Source organism: Sycon ciliatum, chromosome 2 (genome assembly GCF_964019385.1).
Source record: "Sycon ciliatum chromosome 2, ocSycCili1.1, whole genome shotgun sequence".
Lineage (NCBI taxonomy): Eukaryota > Metazoa > Porifera > Calcarea > Leucosolenida > Sycettidae > Sycon > Sycon ciliatum.
Window position 1 is genome coordinate 165,904 of NC_088644.1, and position 15,687 is coordinate 181,590.

The 15,687-nt window shown below is 43.7% G+C and overlaps 1 protein-coding gene across 1 annotated transcript in view; it reads right to left on the reverse strand.

Annotated features, from left to right (window-relative positions):
- LOC135808153 (uncharacterized) overlaps positions 1-15,687 on the reverse strand; it is a 91,026-nt gene that overhangs the window by 11,266 nt on the left and 64,073 nt on the right. The window contains exons 17-19 of the mRNA XM_065321299.1: positions 10,073-10,363; positions 8,581-8,732; positions 7,751-7,901 (exon numbers count right to left, since the gene is read on the reverse strand). Coding sequence (XP_065177371.1) covers positions 7,751-7,901; positions 8,581-8,732; positions 10,073-10,363 — 594 coding nt within the window. The remainder of the gene's footprint in view (positions 1-7,750; positions 7,902-8,580; positions 8,733-10,072; positions 10,364-15,687) is intronic.

Consider the following 15,687-nt stretch of genomic DNA (forward strand, 5'->3'; position numbering starts at 1 on the left):
TACTTACGGAGTACCTCCATTAGTGGAGCTCCATTTACATACTCTCCATAGACAGCTTTCCGTAAGTGGAGTGCAAACTCGCGAATTCAAGGCGTTTCCCGTCCACTTATGTAAAGTTGCTCATCTTTACGTAGCACGGAACCTCTCTATTATTTGAGTCTCATGCATGATAGATACATAGTTGTCAGCAATTCTGCTTTGGCTTCAACTCTCCGGTAATCACTTTGCACTCGGTGCCAACATAACCTATCGAACCATGTCACGGTATGTGAAGATCTGCTATCGCAGCACTGGACAGGGGTTGTACAGGCATGCTGTCGCAGCACTGGATAGGGGTTGTACAGGCATGCTGTCGCAGCACTGGATAGGGGTTGTACAAGCATGCTGTCGCAGCACTGGATAGGGGTTGTATAGGCATGCTGTCGCAGCACTGGATAGGGGTTGTACAGGCATGCTGTCACAGCACTGGATAGGGGTTGTACAGGCATGCTGTCGCAGCACTGGATAGGGGTTGTACAGGCATGCTGTCTCAGCACTGGATAGGAGTTGTACAGGCATGCTGTCGCAGCACTGGATAGGGGTTGTATAGGCATGCTGTCGCAGCACTGGATAGGGGTTGTACAGGCATATTGTCGCAGCACTGGATAGGGGTTGTACAGGCATGCTGTCACAGCACTGGATAGGGGTTGTACAGGCATATTGTCGCAGCACTGGATAGGGGTTGTACAGGCATGCTGTCACAGCACTGGATAGGAGTTGTACAGGCATGCTGTCACAGCACTGGATAGGGGTTGTACAGGCATGCTGTCGCAGCACTGGATAGGGGTTGTACAGGCATGCTATCGCAGCACTGGATAGGGGTTGTACAGGCATGCTGTCGCAGCACTGGATAGGGGTTGTACAGGCATGCTGTCGCAGCACTGGATAGGGGTTGTACAGGCATGCTGTCGCAGCACTGGATAGGGGTTGTATAGGCATGCTGTCGCAGCACTGGATAGGGGTTGTACAGGCATGCTATCGCAGCACTGGATAGGGGTTGTACAGGCATGCTGTCGCAGCACTGGATAGGGGTTGTACAGGCATGCTGTCACAGCACTGGATAGGGGTTGTACAGGCATGCTGTCACAGCACTGGATAGGGGTTGTACAGGCATGCTGTCGCAGCACTGGATAGGGGTTGTATAGGCATGCTGTCGCAGCACTGGATAGGGGCTGTACAGGCATGCTGTCACAGCACTGGATAGGGGTTGTACAGGCATGCTGTCGCAGCACTGGATAGGGGTTGTACAGGCAGTTGCACACTACTTAAGGTTAAGTACTGGTATGCACTCTTGACAATGCCCAAGAACACAATGCAGCGGCTGCTCGTGACACACAGATGATCTGAACATGGAACATGCAAATTTTAGTTTCAAAGTCGGGGGAAAGGTTAAACTGTTTTTGATTGGACAACAACTACACCAAAAGTTCGTGGTACAGCATTGCTCGCTTCTAGCGGTTCGAGTCCAGGTTCTGACAGTCAAATTTTCTTCACACTTTTCACCGTTTTCATTCCTCCCACAAATGAAACATGTCAATATGCAGTTTCAACCCTAGTAAATATGCAGTTTTAACCCTAGTAAATATGCGGTTTCAACCCTAGTAAATATGCAGTTTCAACCCTAGTAAATATGCAGTTTCAACCCTAGTAAATATGCACTTTCAACCCTAGTAAATATGCACTTTCAACCCTAGTAAATATGCACTTTCAACCCTAGTAAATATGCAGTTTCAACCCTAGTAAATATGCAGTTTCAACCCTAGTAAATATGCACTTTCAACCCTAGTAAATATGCAGTTTCAACCCTAGTAAATATGCAGTTTCAACCCTAGTAAATATGCAGTTTCAACCCTAGTAAATATGCACTTTCAACCCTAGTAAATATGCAGTTTCAACCCTAGTAAATATGCACTTTCAACCCTAGTAAATATGCAGTTTCAACCCTAGTAAATATGCAGTTTCAACCCTAGTTAATATGCAGTTTCAAGTAAATATGCAGTTTCAACCCTAGTAAATAGGCAGTTTCAACCCTAGTAAATATGCACTTTCAACCCTAGTAAATATGCAGTTTCAACTTTAGTAAATATGCAGTTTCAACCCTAGTAAATATGCAGTTTCAACCCTAGTAAATATGCACTTTCAACCCTAGTAAATATGCACTTTCAACCCTAGTAAATATGCAGTTTCAACCCTAGTAAATATGCAGTTTCAACCCTAGTAAATATGCAGTTTCAACCCTAGTAAATATGCAGTTTCAACCCTAGTAAATATGCAGTTTCAACCCTAGTAAATATGCAGTTTCAAGTAAATATGCAGTTTCAACCCTAGTAAATATGCAGTTTCAACCCTAGTAAATATGCAGTTTCAACCCTAGTAAATATGCAGTTTCAACCCTAGTAAATATGCATAGAGTGCAGCAGAAGTCGTGATATGTTGTTGTTTGTTTATTTACGGATTCTCCAGAGGTAAATGGATACCTATCATGGGAGTCTCACCAAACCAATAAAATAATGAAAATAAAATTATGTATGGAGCGCAAAAAACTCAAAATCTGATATGGGAATCCCCTGTGTACCCTAACCCTGCAGTAGTCATAAAATATATACCAGGTTGTGAGGGTCACACTTTCGAAAGCAATTGGTGCTGAATTGCACTCATGGGTCCATGGGCCGTAGCCTGATCTGTGTATTATGCAACTGCACCATGACTTGGTTTGCCTTAATACACCAGCATTTGAAACCCACACTGGACACTGTTTTTTGTTTTAAATTGTACAGTACAGGTACATCATTTGAACTGTCCACCACTCCACACTGCGCTCTCGGCCCACATTCATAACACCATACTCCATAGCGAGGAAGTTCATTTCTTGGATAGATGCTCCGTATCCTCCAGACAGCTGTTTTGCTCATTAGGAGCTCCTCAGTGGATGTAGACAAGGAATGAATAGCAGATAAAGGAAAGGACTCAGATGGAGAGCCAAGGTTGAATTTATACAAAACAGAAAGACCAAGGAACTACAAGTTACGCTATACTGTCCACTAACACCACCAGTTACTAAACAATCAGCTCATGCGATAACATTGCACTACACTGACCGACGGTACTGACGTTCTCCAACTAACTGGCTAATAGCTCTAGCACATCTTGGATGCGCACTCCAACAGCCTTCCAACTTGGAAGGTTCTAAGTTATAGAAATAACATAAGGAGGGGAAGGTGAGCGCAACCAAGATAAGCACGAGCTGAAAGTCTCATCCAAGATGTGCTAGAGCATCAGACACAGCGATTCACAGCCAATTCGCTTCACAGTGCGACATGCCACAGTGCGACATGCCACAGTGATCCGCTCGTCACCATTACATCAGACACAGCGATTCACAGCCAATTCTCTTCACAGCACGACATGCCACAGTGACCCGCTCGGCACCATTACATTTTCTCACCTGTCGTGTTCAGCGTGAGCATGACAGGATGCGACTGTAAATATTAGATTTCGGGGACAGTTGGATATCATAACACGTGCCACTTGCAAGCCAACAATGGAGAATGGAGATAATTGCGACCAGCGTGCGGAGGAGCTAGACTATGTGACATCTACCAAGAGAGGAAAGCCCAAGATCATCTACCGAGGATATGCGTACGTTAAGGACAAAGACGGGCCAAATACGGTGGTCTACTGGAGATGGAAACGAAAGCAAGGATGAACTCCATTGCAAGGGTCAATTGACTACAATGTATATGAAGGTGACCAAGGTTGTTGGTGAGCACTGCCACGCACACGAGCCAGGCAGGACGTCATTAGCGCAGACGAGCGACGATGTTGTGGCAAGAAGTAGAGAAATACTGGAATCCTTACACCAAATTGTATCACCTGCTCTATCTACAGCAAGTCCCGTTACGGCATGTAGACTGCCGCCTTCTAAATCTCTCAAGCGGCTTGTCTAGCGAGAAAGAGTTTTTTTTCTTTTTTTTCTACAAACTCCACATATCTCCAGACACTGGGGTGAATGATGGAGTGTGGTGGTCGGGCCCATTAAGCTCCGCCGACCAGAGGTCTCGGCTTCATAGCTCCATGGACGCACCAAAGGGATATTGGGTAGGGAGGATTAAATTGAATGGGGAGTGAGAGCTGACAAAGTGCTTGCCAATCCAGCATTGCTAGCTGCACTGGGGATGCCTGAACCGTACATGTACACGGAGACAGGAAATGGCGACAATTTCCTTCTTTACGATTCTGGTGTGGCCTCGGGTGCACAACGGATGTTAGTGTTTTCTGCGGATGCGAATATTGCAATTCTCGAAACTAACGATGATTTGTATGGCAATGGAACATTCAAAACAGTGCCGCTCTTATTTAAGCAGCTGTATACCATCGGTGTGCAGCAGAACAGCTCCTTCATCCCTCTAGTGTACTCCCTACTACCGGACAAAACGCAGCAAACCTACTTTGAAGTATGAGCGACTGATGCCAGTTCTGTTACACAGGATCGAGGCTGAGCCAAATACGATGCATAAAGACTTCGAGAAGGGGATGGTAAATACTATCAGAATCAAGATGCCGGAGGTCGAAATACGTGGCTGTTTCTTCCATCTTGCCCCAAACATATGGAAACCCGTTCAGAGCAGCGGCCATCAAGAGCTCTACATCACAAACGACAACTTCAACCTCGAGATGAGTCAGTTCGCAGCCCTGGCCTTCGTTCCTCAAGGGGATTGTATTGAATATTATGAATATCTGGAGTCGCATATCTCTCCAGAAGCAGATGACATACTCCAGTACTTTGAACGTTACTACAGTCAACTTCGCTAATAACGACTGAGGATATAACGACAATTTGCGAATAACGACAGAATTTCCATGCCCAGAGCAAAGTCCCATCCAACTGTAATACATATGAGACTTCGGGTATAACGACACTTCGCAAATAAGGACACTTTTCTGATGCCCCGCCGAGTGTCGTTATAAGCAAAGTTGACTGTACATATAGGCACTCAGCTACCCGATGGAAGCAGACGGATACCGCTATTTCCGTGCCGTATGTGGAATGTTCATGATGCCATTAATATGCATGTATGAACATTATGCATGTATGTGTGGCAACGTTAGTGCAAACTTCTAATAGATTGTCTGCTTCATGCGCTTGTCTAAAATCTAGCGTCATGTGTATGCATGTCCCAGCCGCACTGTGCGTTTCGTTGTCACCTTTAGAACTTTGTCAACTTCAACTTCTTTGGGTATGCCACTTTTCTATGTAGAAAGTGCACAATTGCACCACTTTTACCCTATAAACATACTCATTCCTTTATCTGCTATTCATTTGTTATCTACCTCCACTGAGCAGCTCTTAATGAGCAAAACAGCTGTCTGGAGGATATGGAGCATCTATCCAAGAACGAACTTCCTTGCCATGTAGTATGGTGTTGTGAATGTGGGCCAAGAGCGCAGTGTGGAGAGGTGGACAGTTCAAACTATTTCTAAATGGCCGAGTTTCTCGCTACTTCTGAGCACAGGTACATGTACATGAAATTGAAGACTCCACTGCAGCTGTACTTGTGCTTGATTCATATGATGCGGTAAATATACACCTGGCAACAAGGGCAGTTAATACACATCTGCCCACGCACGTGTGTGTGTGGACAGGCGTGTATTTACCACCATATTGCCAGGTGTGTATTTACCACCATATTGCCAGGTGTGTATTTACCACCATATTGCCAGGTGTGTATTTAACACCATATTGCCAGGTGTGTATTTAACACCATATGAATCAATATAAGTGCAGGTACAAACACAAGTACTTTCAAACGTGATCTTTGTGGAAGTCATGTTGCCCGAAGAGGAAGTCATGTTGCCCAAAGTGGAGGTCATGTTGCCCGAAGTGAAAGTCATGTTGCCCGAAGTGGAGGTCATGTTGCCCGAAGTGGAAGTCATGTTGCCCGAAGTGGAAGTCATGTTGCCCGAAGTGGAGGTCATGTTGCCCGAAGTGGAGGTCATGTTGCCAAAGACCACTGTGTGTGTGTACCGCATTTCCCCGAATACATGCTATAAGTCGCACCTTAACCCTTTAGGGCCCACAATTATTTCAAGAAATGCGCTGCATACGCGAGCCCAGGTACTTATCTGGTCGTAACTTTGGTGTCCTTTGGCCGATTTTGGTGATCTTGGGCTTTCTGGAAAGCTCTTGGCCAGAGGAACACAGCGATAGCTAGCAATACATCACTCGATCCGCAGAACCAGCGCCGCAGCGCGATACGGCGCTCCAAAGCCAGCATTGCGAGCGCCCAACTCAATTTCTCTGCCATTTCAACAAATTGCATCGCAGATCGCTCAAATTTTTTTTACTGGAGAGCTGAGAAACATGCCTTTGCGATGACGTGAAGTATCTGTAGCTGCGTGGGCCGCGAGTCAGGGGAAACCCCTAAAAACGAGTTCAAAATGCACTCGCTCGAGTTGACTCTGCTGAGCGAATTTAGTTCGAGTCTCGTATCTCCGCTCTCCGAACTCGGATCGCTTTCGGTTATTTTTGAGCCGACAGCTGAGACAATTCTAATGTCGATAGCCCTTTCGATTGTCCGATTTGGTCAAGGGGCAGCCGAGTTACGCCAGGTTGCGCTTTGAAAAGTATGCACTGTACACTGGTACGGATATATCCGTACTATGGGCCTCAAAGGGTTAATACATCAATCTTCAAAGTCATCCAAGGGGTGCGACTTACAATCGAGCATGACATATTACTGAAGTGAATAGATTTAAAGGGGAAGTTAAGGCAAAAATTAAAATTTCACCAGTTGTAGTCTTCGGGGTGCTGAGTCGAATGGTCGTGGTCCGAGGAAGCTGAGACGCTCCCTTCCTACTTGAATCCCAATCGAACTCGCGCACTTCCACCGAAACTGGGTGACTGCGCCCTACTAGATGGGGATTTGTATGCAAAATGTCACTAAAAGCGCCATTTCGTTCTTATAAAAGCACGGATGACCGCGATTGGCCCATATGTTGTAGTCTTTTGGACGCTGAGTCGACTGGTTTTGGTCCGAAAAGGCTGCGATGCGGCGTTCCTCCTTTATTCCCAATCGAACATGGTTGAACAAGCGGTCACGTGCTCCTGCGTACACCAGTCACCTGGTCACTGTGCCTGCAGGGTACAACTTACTAGCCTGTTTGACCTTTTTTGGGTGCAGTCCTGTCACTCGAGTTGAACTCGAGTTGAACCTTGGTGTGAAAGTTGTCACCTGCTGGCGTGGTGACCAGGTGATTTGGGCACCCAGGAGCACGTGACCGCTTCTTCAACCATGTTCGATTTGGAATAAAGGAGGAACGCTGCATCGCAGCCTTTTCGGACCAAAACCAGTCGACTCAGCGTCCAAAAGACTACAACATATGGGCCAATCGCGGTCATCCGTGCTTTTATAAGAACGAAATGGCGCTTTTAGTGATATTTTGCATACAAATCCCCATCTAGTAGGGCGCAGTCACCCAGTTTCGGTGGAAGTGCCCGAGTTCGATTGGGATTCAAGTAGGAAGGGAGCGTCTCAGCTTTCTCGGACCAAGACCATTCGACTCAGCACCCCGAAGACTACAACTGGTGAAATTTTAATTTTTGCCTTAACTTCCCCTTTAAACAATATGACATGAACCTGGAAATGAGGGGGGGGGGGGGGGGAGGGGGTGCGACTTACAAACGGCAAAATACGGTAGTGCTAGAACTTACTGTAAAAGAAGAATCCGCCGAATATGATTTCAGCATCAGTGTGACTGCTGACAAGAGTCAGTATGTACTCATAAATTCCTTTCTCCAGCAAGAGCACCATGGTTGGGTTGGTGGCTGGTGATGTTTCCTCTGAGTAAGAACTCCACTGTGCCTATATTACAGAGAAACACAAGCAATACCGTAGTGACGCACATAAAGGCACATGCACTTATGAGTAAGTTTTTGCATTTTTGCTATTTTTTGCGGGTCGTTTTGTCTCACACATAGGCGAATGCGCTTGAGTTGCTAGTGTACCGGTACCTTGCATAATTACGCACATAGTGCAATACCGCAATGCAAATTGAACTATGTGAACATGGTATTTTTGTGGTGTCTGTGTGTCGCGGGATGGACTGCATGTAGGTTCACAAATAAGCCCATGTGCTTATTTGTGAGGGTGCGCTTATGCCCGGGTATAGGCACACGTGCTTATATGTGCGTCACTACGGTACATGGTTCATGCAGATGGCAAGATAGGTGACAAGGAGCCAGCATATTGTATCAAGAGAATTCTCCAGTAGAGGAACATGTGCCGGTGTATGTTTCCAGGCAAGCATGAAAACACAATAATATAGAAGTAAAATAGAAACAAGCAATGCTGCTGATGGCATGCAGCGAAGCAAAACAGTACAATCATATGAGTACTGTGAGATGTATACTTAACACACAAGCTTGTCTGGCTTCAATCAGGTGGTCCAAAGGTGGATCATGTCACCTGAAAATGGAGAAGTACACTGCGTACATGATGATACTTCGAAGTAGTTAATAAAGCTGAAAAGGCATTCTCTTACCATCTTATAAGAAATCTTCCAATCAGTAAACTTCCAAGTGAGCAGCTTGGGTATTTCAGGCAGCGTCAGCTCTACTTTGAGCAGGTCCGTGCTCTCATCATGTTTTGAGACAGATGCACCTTGAACACCATCGCCAACAACAGGAGTGGGTGCTATGAGATGTGATGCAAACAACAACGACGATGATGACGACGACGGCGGCGGCGGCGGCAGCAGCAGCAACACGAAGATTGGAAAACATTGGGAAACCAATTTATTAACACTACATAGACAAAGTATCTAGGGTCTTTCCTCAGCGTACCATGGAACGTCTCAACCGAACCAAATCTTTATGTAACTCTGGCAGCATGAAATTCAGAGTTAAAACCAACCTGAACGTCCTACGCTGAGGCTCTTATGTATCTCTGGTTGTCGTATTCAGAAACAATCATGTCAGCATTGTTTCTGCTTTCTGCCCCGTTATCCCTGGGTCAGCAAGTCAGTAGGTCAGTAAGTCAGTAAGTCAGTAAGTCAGTAAGTGAGTAAGTCAGTAGGTCAGTAAGTCAGTAAGTCAGTCAGTCAGTAAGTCAGTAGCATAGCCAGCAATCGCATGTCATCTCGTACATTGAAAATCAACATAATTTTGCGAATCGACCTTTTTTTCAGGATCACTTTTCAACGAGGACGAAGCAAAGTCGGCCGAACGAAGCCTAGAGGAAGAAAATCACCCTCTCCACTTCACCATCATGATACTGACATAGATACGAGATGAAACAACTAAAAAATTCACAAGAAAACTGTACGACCATCATCGCGCTGACTTTGGTCTGACTTTGGTCTGAGAATTTCTATCACGATCAAAAATGTACGAGGAGCACTCAAAAATCAGCCACAGACGTACCTTTATCGCTCTCTACTCCTTTTTCAAGGCACAAAAGTCGACTCTCCACTTTCAAACCAGGAACCAGACATACCAGTGGTCCTTTTCAGCTGCTCCACGAGCGCAGGAAATGTTCACCAAGGGGCGCAGAGCAGCATCCATTCCAGAAAAAGAGCTAAAATACGAGTGAGACTGCATGCCTGAGTACATGAGTACATGTATGAGTACATGCAGAAAATAGTCAATTTCAGCGTTTCTGCTCCAAACAGCAACTAGCTTCGACTAGAAACAAAGATTACACCAAAGGATCAAACAACAACCATTTTCTGCAGTTTTTTTGCAGATGGCTTCCTTGTGCTTGGCCCAGCACGCCAAAAATCACACCTCGGAGGAGTACAAAAATTACAACTCTCAGATGTCCTTGATTGCTGGCCATGGTCAGTAAGTCAGTAAGTCAGTAAGTCAGTAAGTCAGTACATGTATTGTGTGCATACCTACATGTACATTGTATGTGTACATTGTAACTGTACATTGTAACAAAGTCTTACTAGCACAGGAATCATTGGACCAACACTAGCCCTAACCCTAATCCTAACCCTAGCCCTAACCCCTGACCTTTGCTTCTTGACTTACCGAAAGTGAAGTCAGTAAAGTTGTTTGTCAGATGATAAGAGTAGCCATTGCTGTCAACACCCACGATATTGATCATTGTCATGTGTTGGCGGCTGGCACAGATCAAGGCTGGAAGTGATACTTGACGAATTGTCCGTGTTGGACTGCCGGGCAGTGTTTTGCCATAGCGACCATTGGAAACATTGTACTGGAAGATTTCTACATTGTAATATTCCATGGCTGGAAGATTGGCTGGAATATCTATCCGAGTTCTATCCAAGTCGACATGGATAGGCCAACATTGCTCTGGTCCTGGAGTGTTGCACACATACAAATGCAAACACAGCACATGTAGTGGTATTACATGTATTGCCAAAGAATGATAACTTCAACTCCCTCCCATACATCAATGTACGTGCATGCGTATACATAGGAGCGTATCAGCACGTCTGTTTCTGTGTATGTGCGTCTCTCTGTTTGGAATTTGCCTATTATTGGCATCTTTGTAACTGCGTGCCACTCTAGTTGCATTTTACATACAATGTGCCATTGAACTCTGGAATTTTAGACAACCGCCATTGAATGGCCTGTACCCCAGTAATGCTCATCACATCATTCCGGCATATACTATTGTTAGGCCCACAAAATGCACGCACCCTCACACCAACCGACCTTTCTCACACATATGCATGTACACACGCACTCATACACACGGCATGCACACTTTCCTGCTTCAAACTTCTCGTATTATTCATTTGGCCTGGGTAGCTACTTGCGCGCCTATGTTTGCCATAGCTACCCAGGCCCTTTATATTGCGTTGTTTCTCAGTCGAGCTTTCTCTCTCTCTGCAACAATCTCTCTCTGACGACTTGTACTGATGACCTTACCTCGAATCCGATTCGCTCCGTCCGTCTGCTATTGTGAAATACCCAACACAATTATTACAGACTTTGTCCTTTTATATTTTTGATCCGCACTCAACATGTACTACTATTGGAGATGTACTAGTATTGGAGACGTGTCCGTTTAATGGGGAAAATATGGTATGCAAATCAACCCAAAAATGGGAAATTAGCTCTCCACACGATTATTACCATAGCAAGCAGACAACACCCCTCCCCACCCTGCGTGTGCACACACACACATAAAACACACCCACACACTTGCACACACATGCACACACACACACACACACACACACACACACACACACACACGCACACACACACACACACACACACACACACACACACACACACACACACACACACACACACACACACACACACACACACACACATGGAAGGCACAAACACCGTTAGGACCAAAAGCACAATGTGTATACTATAATATTTGTCGGAGTATAGTGCGCACTTTAGATGTGCTATTTCATGTCCCAAATGGCAGGTGCGCACTTTGCTCTGAATACTGTGAAGTCAGAAGCTTTCGCTAGAGACTATGTTTGTCTATTTTTGCGACCACTACACATTCGCAAAATGTTTGTTAACAATACAGAATCCAACTAAAGAGATAAAACCGAGAAAGTTTCTCATCGTGAACCCCAGTGCGATCCTCGAAAACACCAAATTTGCATGCAGCAAAAGTTTCTCGCTTCAAAGTGTGAGAATGGATCCACTTCGAAAAGTAGTGCAATGTGCCTGTTGCGGAGTTTGCCATCTCTGAGTTCCTGACTCTACATAAAGTCTCGGTCACACTATAGCTAGTTTGGAGCTGAACACAGCATCAAACCCCAGCACTTGACGCTGACGGGGAGTCACACTGCATTTTTTGCTTTTGCTGTCGCAGCCTGACGCACTTCCCAAACCACTCTGGGGTGAACCAAACCACTCTGGGGTGAACCAAACCACTCTGGGGTGAACCAAACCACTCTGGGGTGAACCAAACCACTCTGGGGTGAACCAAACCACTCTGGGGTGAACCAAACCACTCTGGGGTGAACCAAACCACTCTGGGGTGAACCAAACCACTCTGGGGTGAACCAAACCACTCTGGGGTGAACCAAACCACTCTGGGGTGAACCAAACCACTCTGGGGTGAACCAAACCACTCTGGGGTGAACCAAACCACTCTGGGGTGAACCAAACCACTCTGGGGTGAACCAAACCACTCTGGGGTGAACCAAACCACTCTGGGGTGAACCAAACCACTCTGGGGTGAACCAAACCACTCTGGGGTGAACCAAACCACTCTGGGGTGAACCAAACCACTCTGGGGTGAACCAAACCACTCTGGGGTGAACCAAACCACTCTGGGGTGAACCAAACCACTCTGGGGTGAACCAAACCACTCTGGGGTGAACCAAACCACTCTGGGGTGAACCAAACCACTCTGGGGTGAACCAAACCACTCTGGGGTGAACCAAACCACTCTGGGGTGAACCAAACCACTCTGGGGTGAACCAAACCACTCTGGGGTGAACCAAACCACTCTGGGGTGAACCAAACCACTCTGGGGTGAACCAAACCACTCTGGGGTGAACCAAACCACTACCATAGAGTACTGTACGGTACGCTATTTTCAAAAGACACTGTTTTTCAAAAGACACTGTTTTTCAAAAGACACTGTTTTTCAAAAGACACTGTTTTTCAAAAGACACTGTTTTTCAAAAGACACTGTTTTTCAAAAGACACTGTTTTTCAAAAGACACTGTTTTTCAAAAGACACTGTTTTTCAAAAGACACTGTTTTTCAAAAGACACTGTTTTTCAAAAGACACTGTTTTTCAAAAGACACTGTTTTTCAAAAGACACTGTTTTTCAAAAGACACTGTTTTTCAAAAGACACTGTTTTTCAAAAGACACTGTTTTTCAAAAGACACTGTTTTTCAAAAGACACTGTTTTTCAAAAGACACTGTTTTTCAAAAGACACTGTTTTTCAAAAGACACTGTTTTTCAAAAGACACTATTTTTCAAAAGACACTGTTTTTCAAAAGACACTGTTTTTCAAAAGACACTGTTTTTCAAAAGACACTGTTTTTCAAAAGACACTGTTTTTCAAAAGACACTGTTTTTCAAAAGACACTGTTTTTCAAAAGACACTAGAGAGGTTTTGCATTCCGAATTTCGGAATTATTTTCGGAATGTGGCGGCAGCAGTCGAAAAAGTAGTCGAACTTTCGGAAGTGTGGTGGCGAAAGTGCATGGTTTTCCGAAAATGGATTTTCGGCTCTTTCATGTTTGGGAGTACATATTTGAATACAAAAAAGTGTATTTTTCATGTTTGTATTTTTGCTTTCTGCTGCTCTCGATTATTTGAAAAAATTTCCACGTATGTAGTCAGTTTTGATTTTTGCTGGTTTTGCTGCTCTCGCTGATCTCGCCATGTTGACTAATCTTCTCACACTCCATCACACTCTATCTTCCTTTGCCATGGAGCCTACTGACAGTACAAGACAGTAGTTCGCCAACCTCGTCTTCAGCTGTTGGATCACTTGGTCCACCATCAGTACGTCCTCGTCTTCGAACCACACCCAAAAATAGTTTGGCCTGCGCACATGGATTTGATCCTGCTCAGGGAGTCGTAAAATACCAGGTATTTTACGACTCCCTGATCCTGCTCAACCCCTTCGACGCTCTCCACTTTGTTTTGCATGGCAACCCTTGGAAACGAAGTCGAATCAGATTTTCGGAATGCAAAACACTGAAAATACCGTTTTTCGGAACGCGCTTTTTTCGGAAAAGCACAGTCGAAAATAATTCCGAAATTCGGAATGCAAAACCTCCCTACTGTTTTTCAAAAGACACTGTTTTTCAAAAGACACTGTTTTTCAAAAGACACTGTTTTTCAAAAGACACTGTTTTTCAAAAGACACTGTTTTTCCAAAGACACTGTTTTTCCAAAGACACTGTTTTTCCAAAGACACTGTTTTTCCAAAGACACTGTTTTTCCAAAGACACTGTTTTTCCAAAGACACTGTTTTTCCAAAGACACTGTTTTTCCAAAGACACTGTTTTTCCAAAGACACTGTTTTTCAAAAGACACTGTTTTTCAAAAGACACTACTTTTCAAAAGACACTGTTTTTCAAAAGACACTGTTTTTCAAAAGACACTGTTTTTCAAAAGACACTGTTTTTCAAAAGACACTGTTTTTCAAAAGACACTGTTTTTCAAAAGACACTGTTTTTCAAAAGACACTGTTTTTCAAAAGACACTGTTTTTCAAAAGACACTGTTTTTCAAAAGACACTGTTTTTCAAAAGACACTGTTTTTCAAAAGACACTGTTTTTCAAAAGACACTGTTTTTCAAAAGACACTGTTTTTCAAAAGACACTGTTTTTCAAAAGACACTGTTTTTCAAAAGACACTGTTTTTCAAAAGACACTGTTTTTCAAAAGACACTGTTTTTCAAAAGACACTGTTTTTCAAAAGACACTGTTTTTCAAAAGACACTGTTTTTCAAAAGACACTGTTTTTCAAAAGACACTGTTTTTCAAAAGACACTGTTTTTCAAAAGACACTGTTTTTCAAAAGACACTGTTTTTCAAAAGACACTGTTTTTCAAAAGACACTGTTTTTCAAAAGACACTGTTTTTCAAAAGACACTGTTTTTCAAAAGACACTGTTTTTCAAAAGACACTGTTTTTCAAAAGACACTGTTTTTCAAAAGACACTGTTTTTCAAAAGACACTGTTTTTCAAAAGACACTGTTTTTCAAAAGACACTGTTTTTCAAAAGACACTGTTTTTCAAAAGACACTGTTTTTCAAAAGACACTGTTTTTCAAAAGACACTGTTTTTCAAAAGACACTGTTTTTCAAAAGACACTGTTTTTCAAAAGACACTGTTTTTCAAAAGACACTGTTTTTCCAAAGACACTGTTTTTCCAAAGACACTGTTTTTCCAAAGACACTGTTTTTCCAAAGACACTGTTTTTCCAAAGACACTGTTTTTCCAAAGACACTGTTTTTCCAAAGACACTGTTTTTCCAAAGACACTGTTTTTCAAAAGACACTACTTTTCAAAAGACACTGTTTTTCAAAAGACACTGTTTTTCAAAAGACACTGTTTTTCAAAAGACACTGTTTTTCAAAAGACACTGTTTTTCAAAAGACACTGTTTTTCAAAAGACACTGTTTTTCAAAAGACACTGTTTTTCAAAAGACACTGTTTTTCAAAAGACACTGTTTTTCAAAAGACACTGTTTTTCAAAAGACACTGTTTTTCAAAAGACACTGTTTTTCAAAAGACACTGTTTTTCAAAAGACACTGTTTTTCAAAAGACACTGTTTTTCAAAAGACACTGTTTTTCAAAAGACACTGTTTTTCAAAAGACACTGTTTTTCAAAAGACACTGTTTTTCAAAAGACACTGTTTTTCAAAAGACACTGTTTTTCAAAAGACACTGTTTTTCAAAAGACACTGTTTTTCAAAAGACACTGTTTTTCAAAAGACACTGTTTTTCAAAAGACACTGTTTTTCATGCAGGTGCATGCAGCAGCAGCTTCAACGCAGCCGATTTGCTCACATCAGACGCTGCTGCGACTGACGTTCAACTTTCCCGCGTTTTGGTCTGTTGCCATGGAAAAACTCATGATTCGGACCCTTATGCAACATTTTGGACGCAGTGTGACCGAGGCCTAAGCCATATCCGTGCATTTGTGGTGTCTTCTGCCGGCT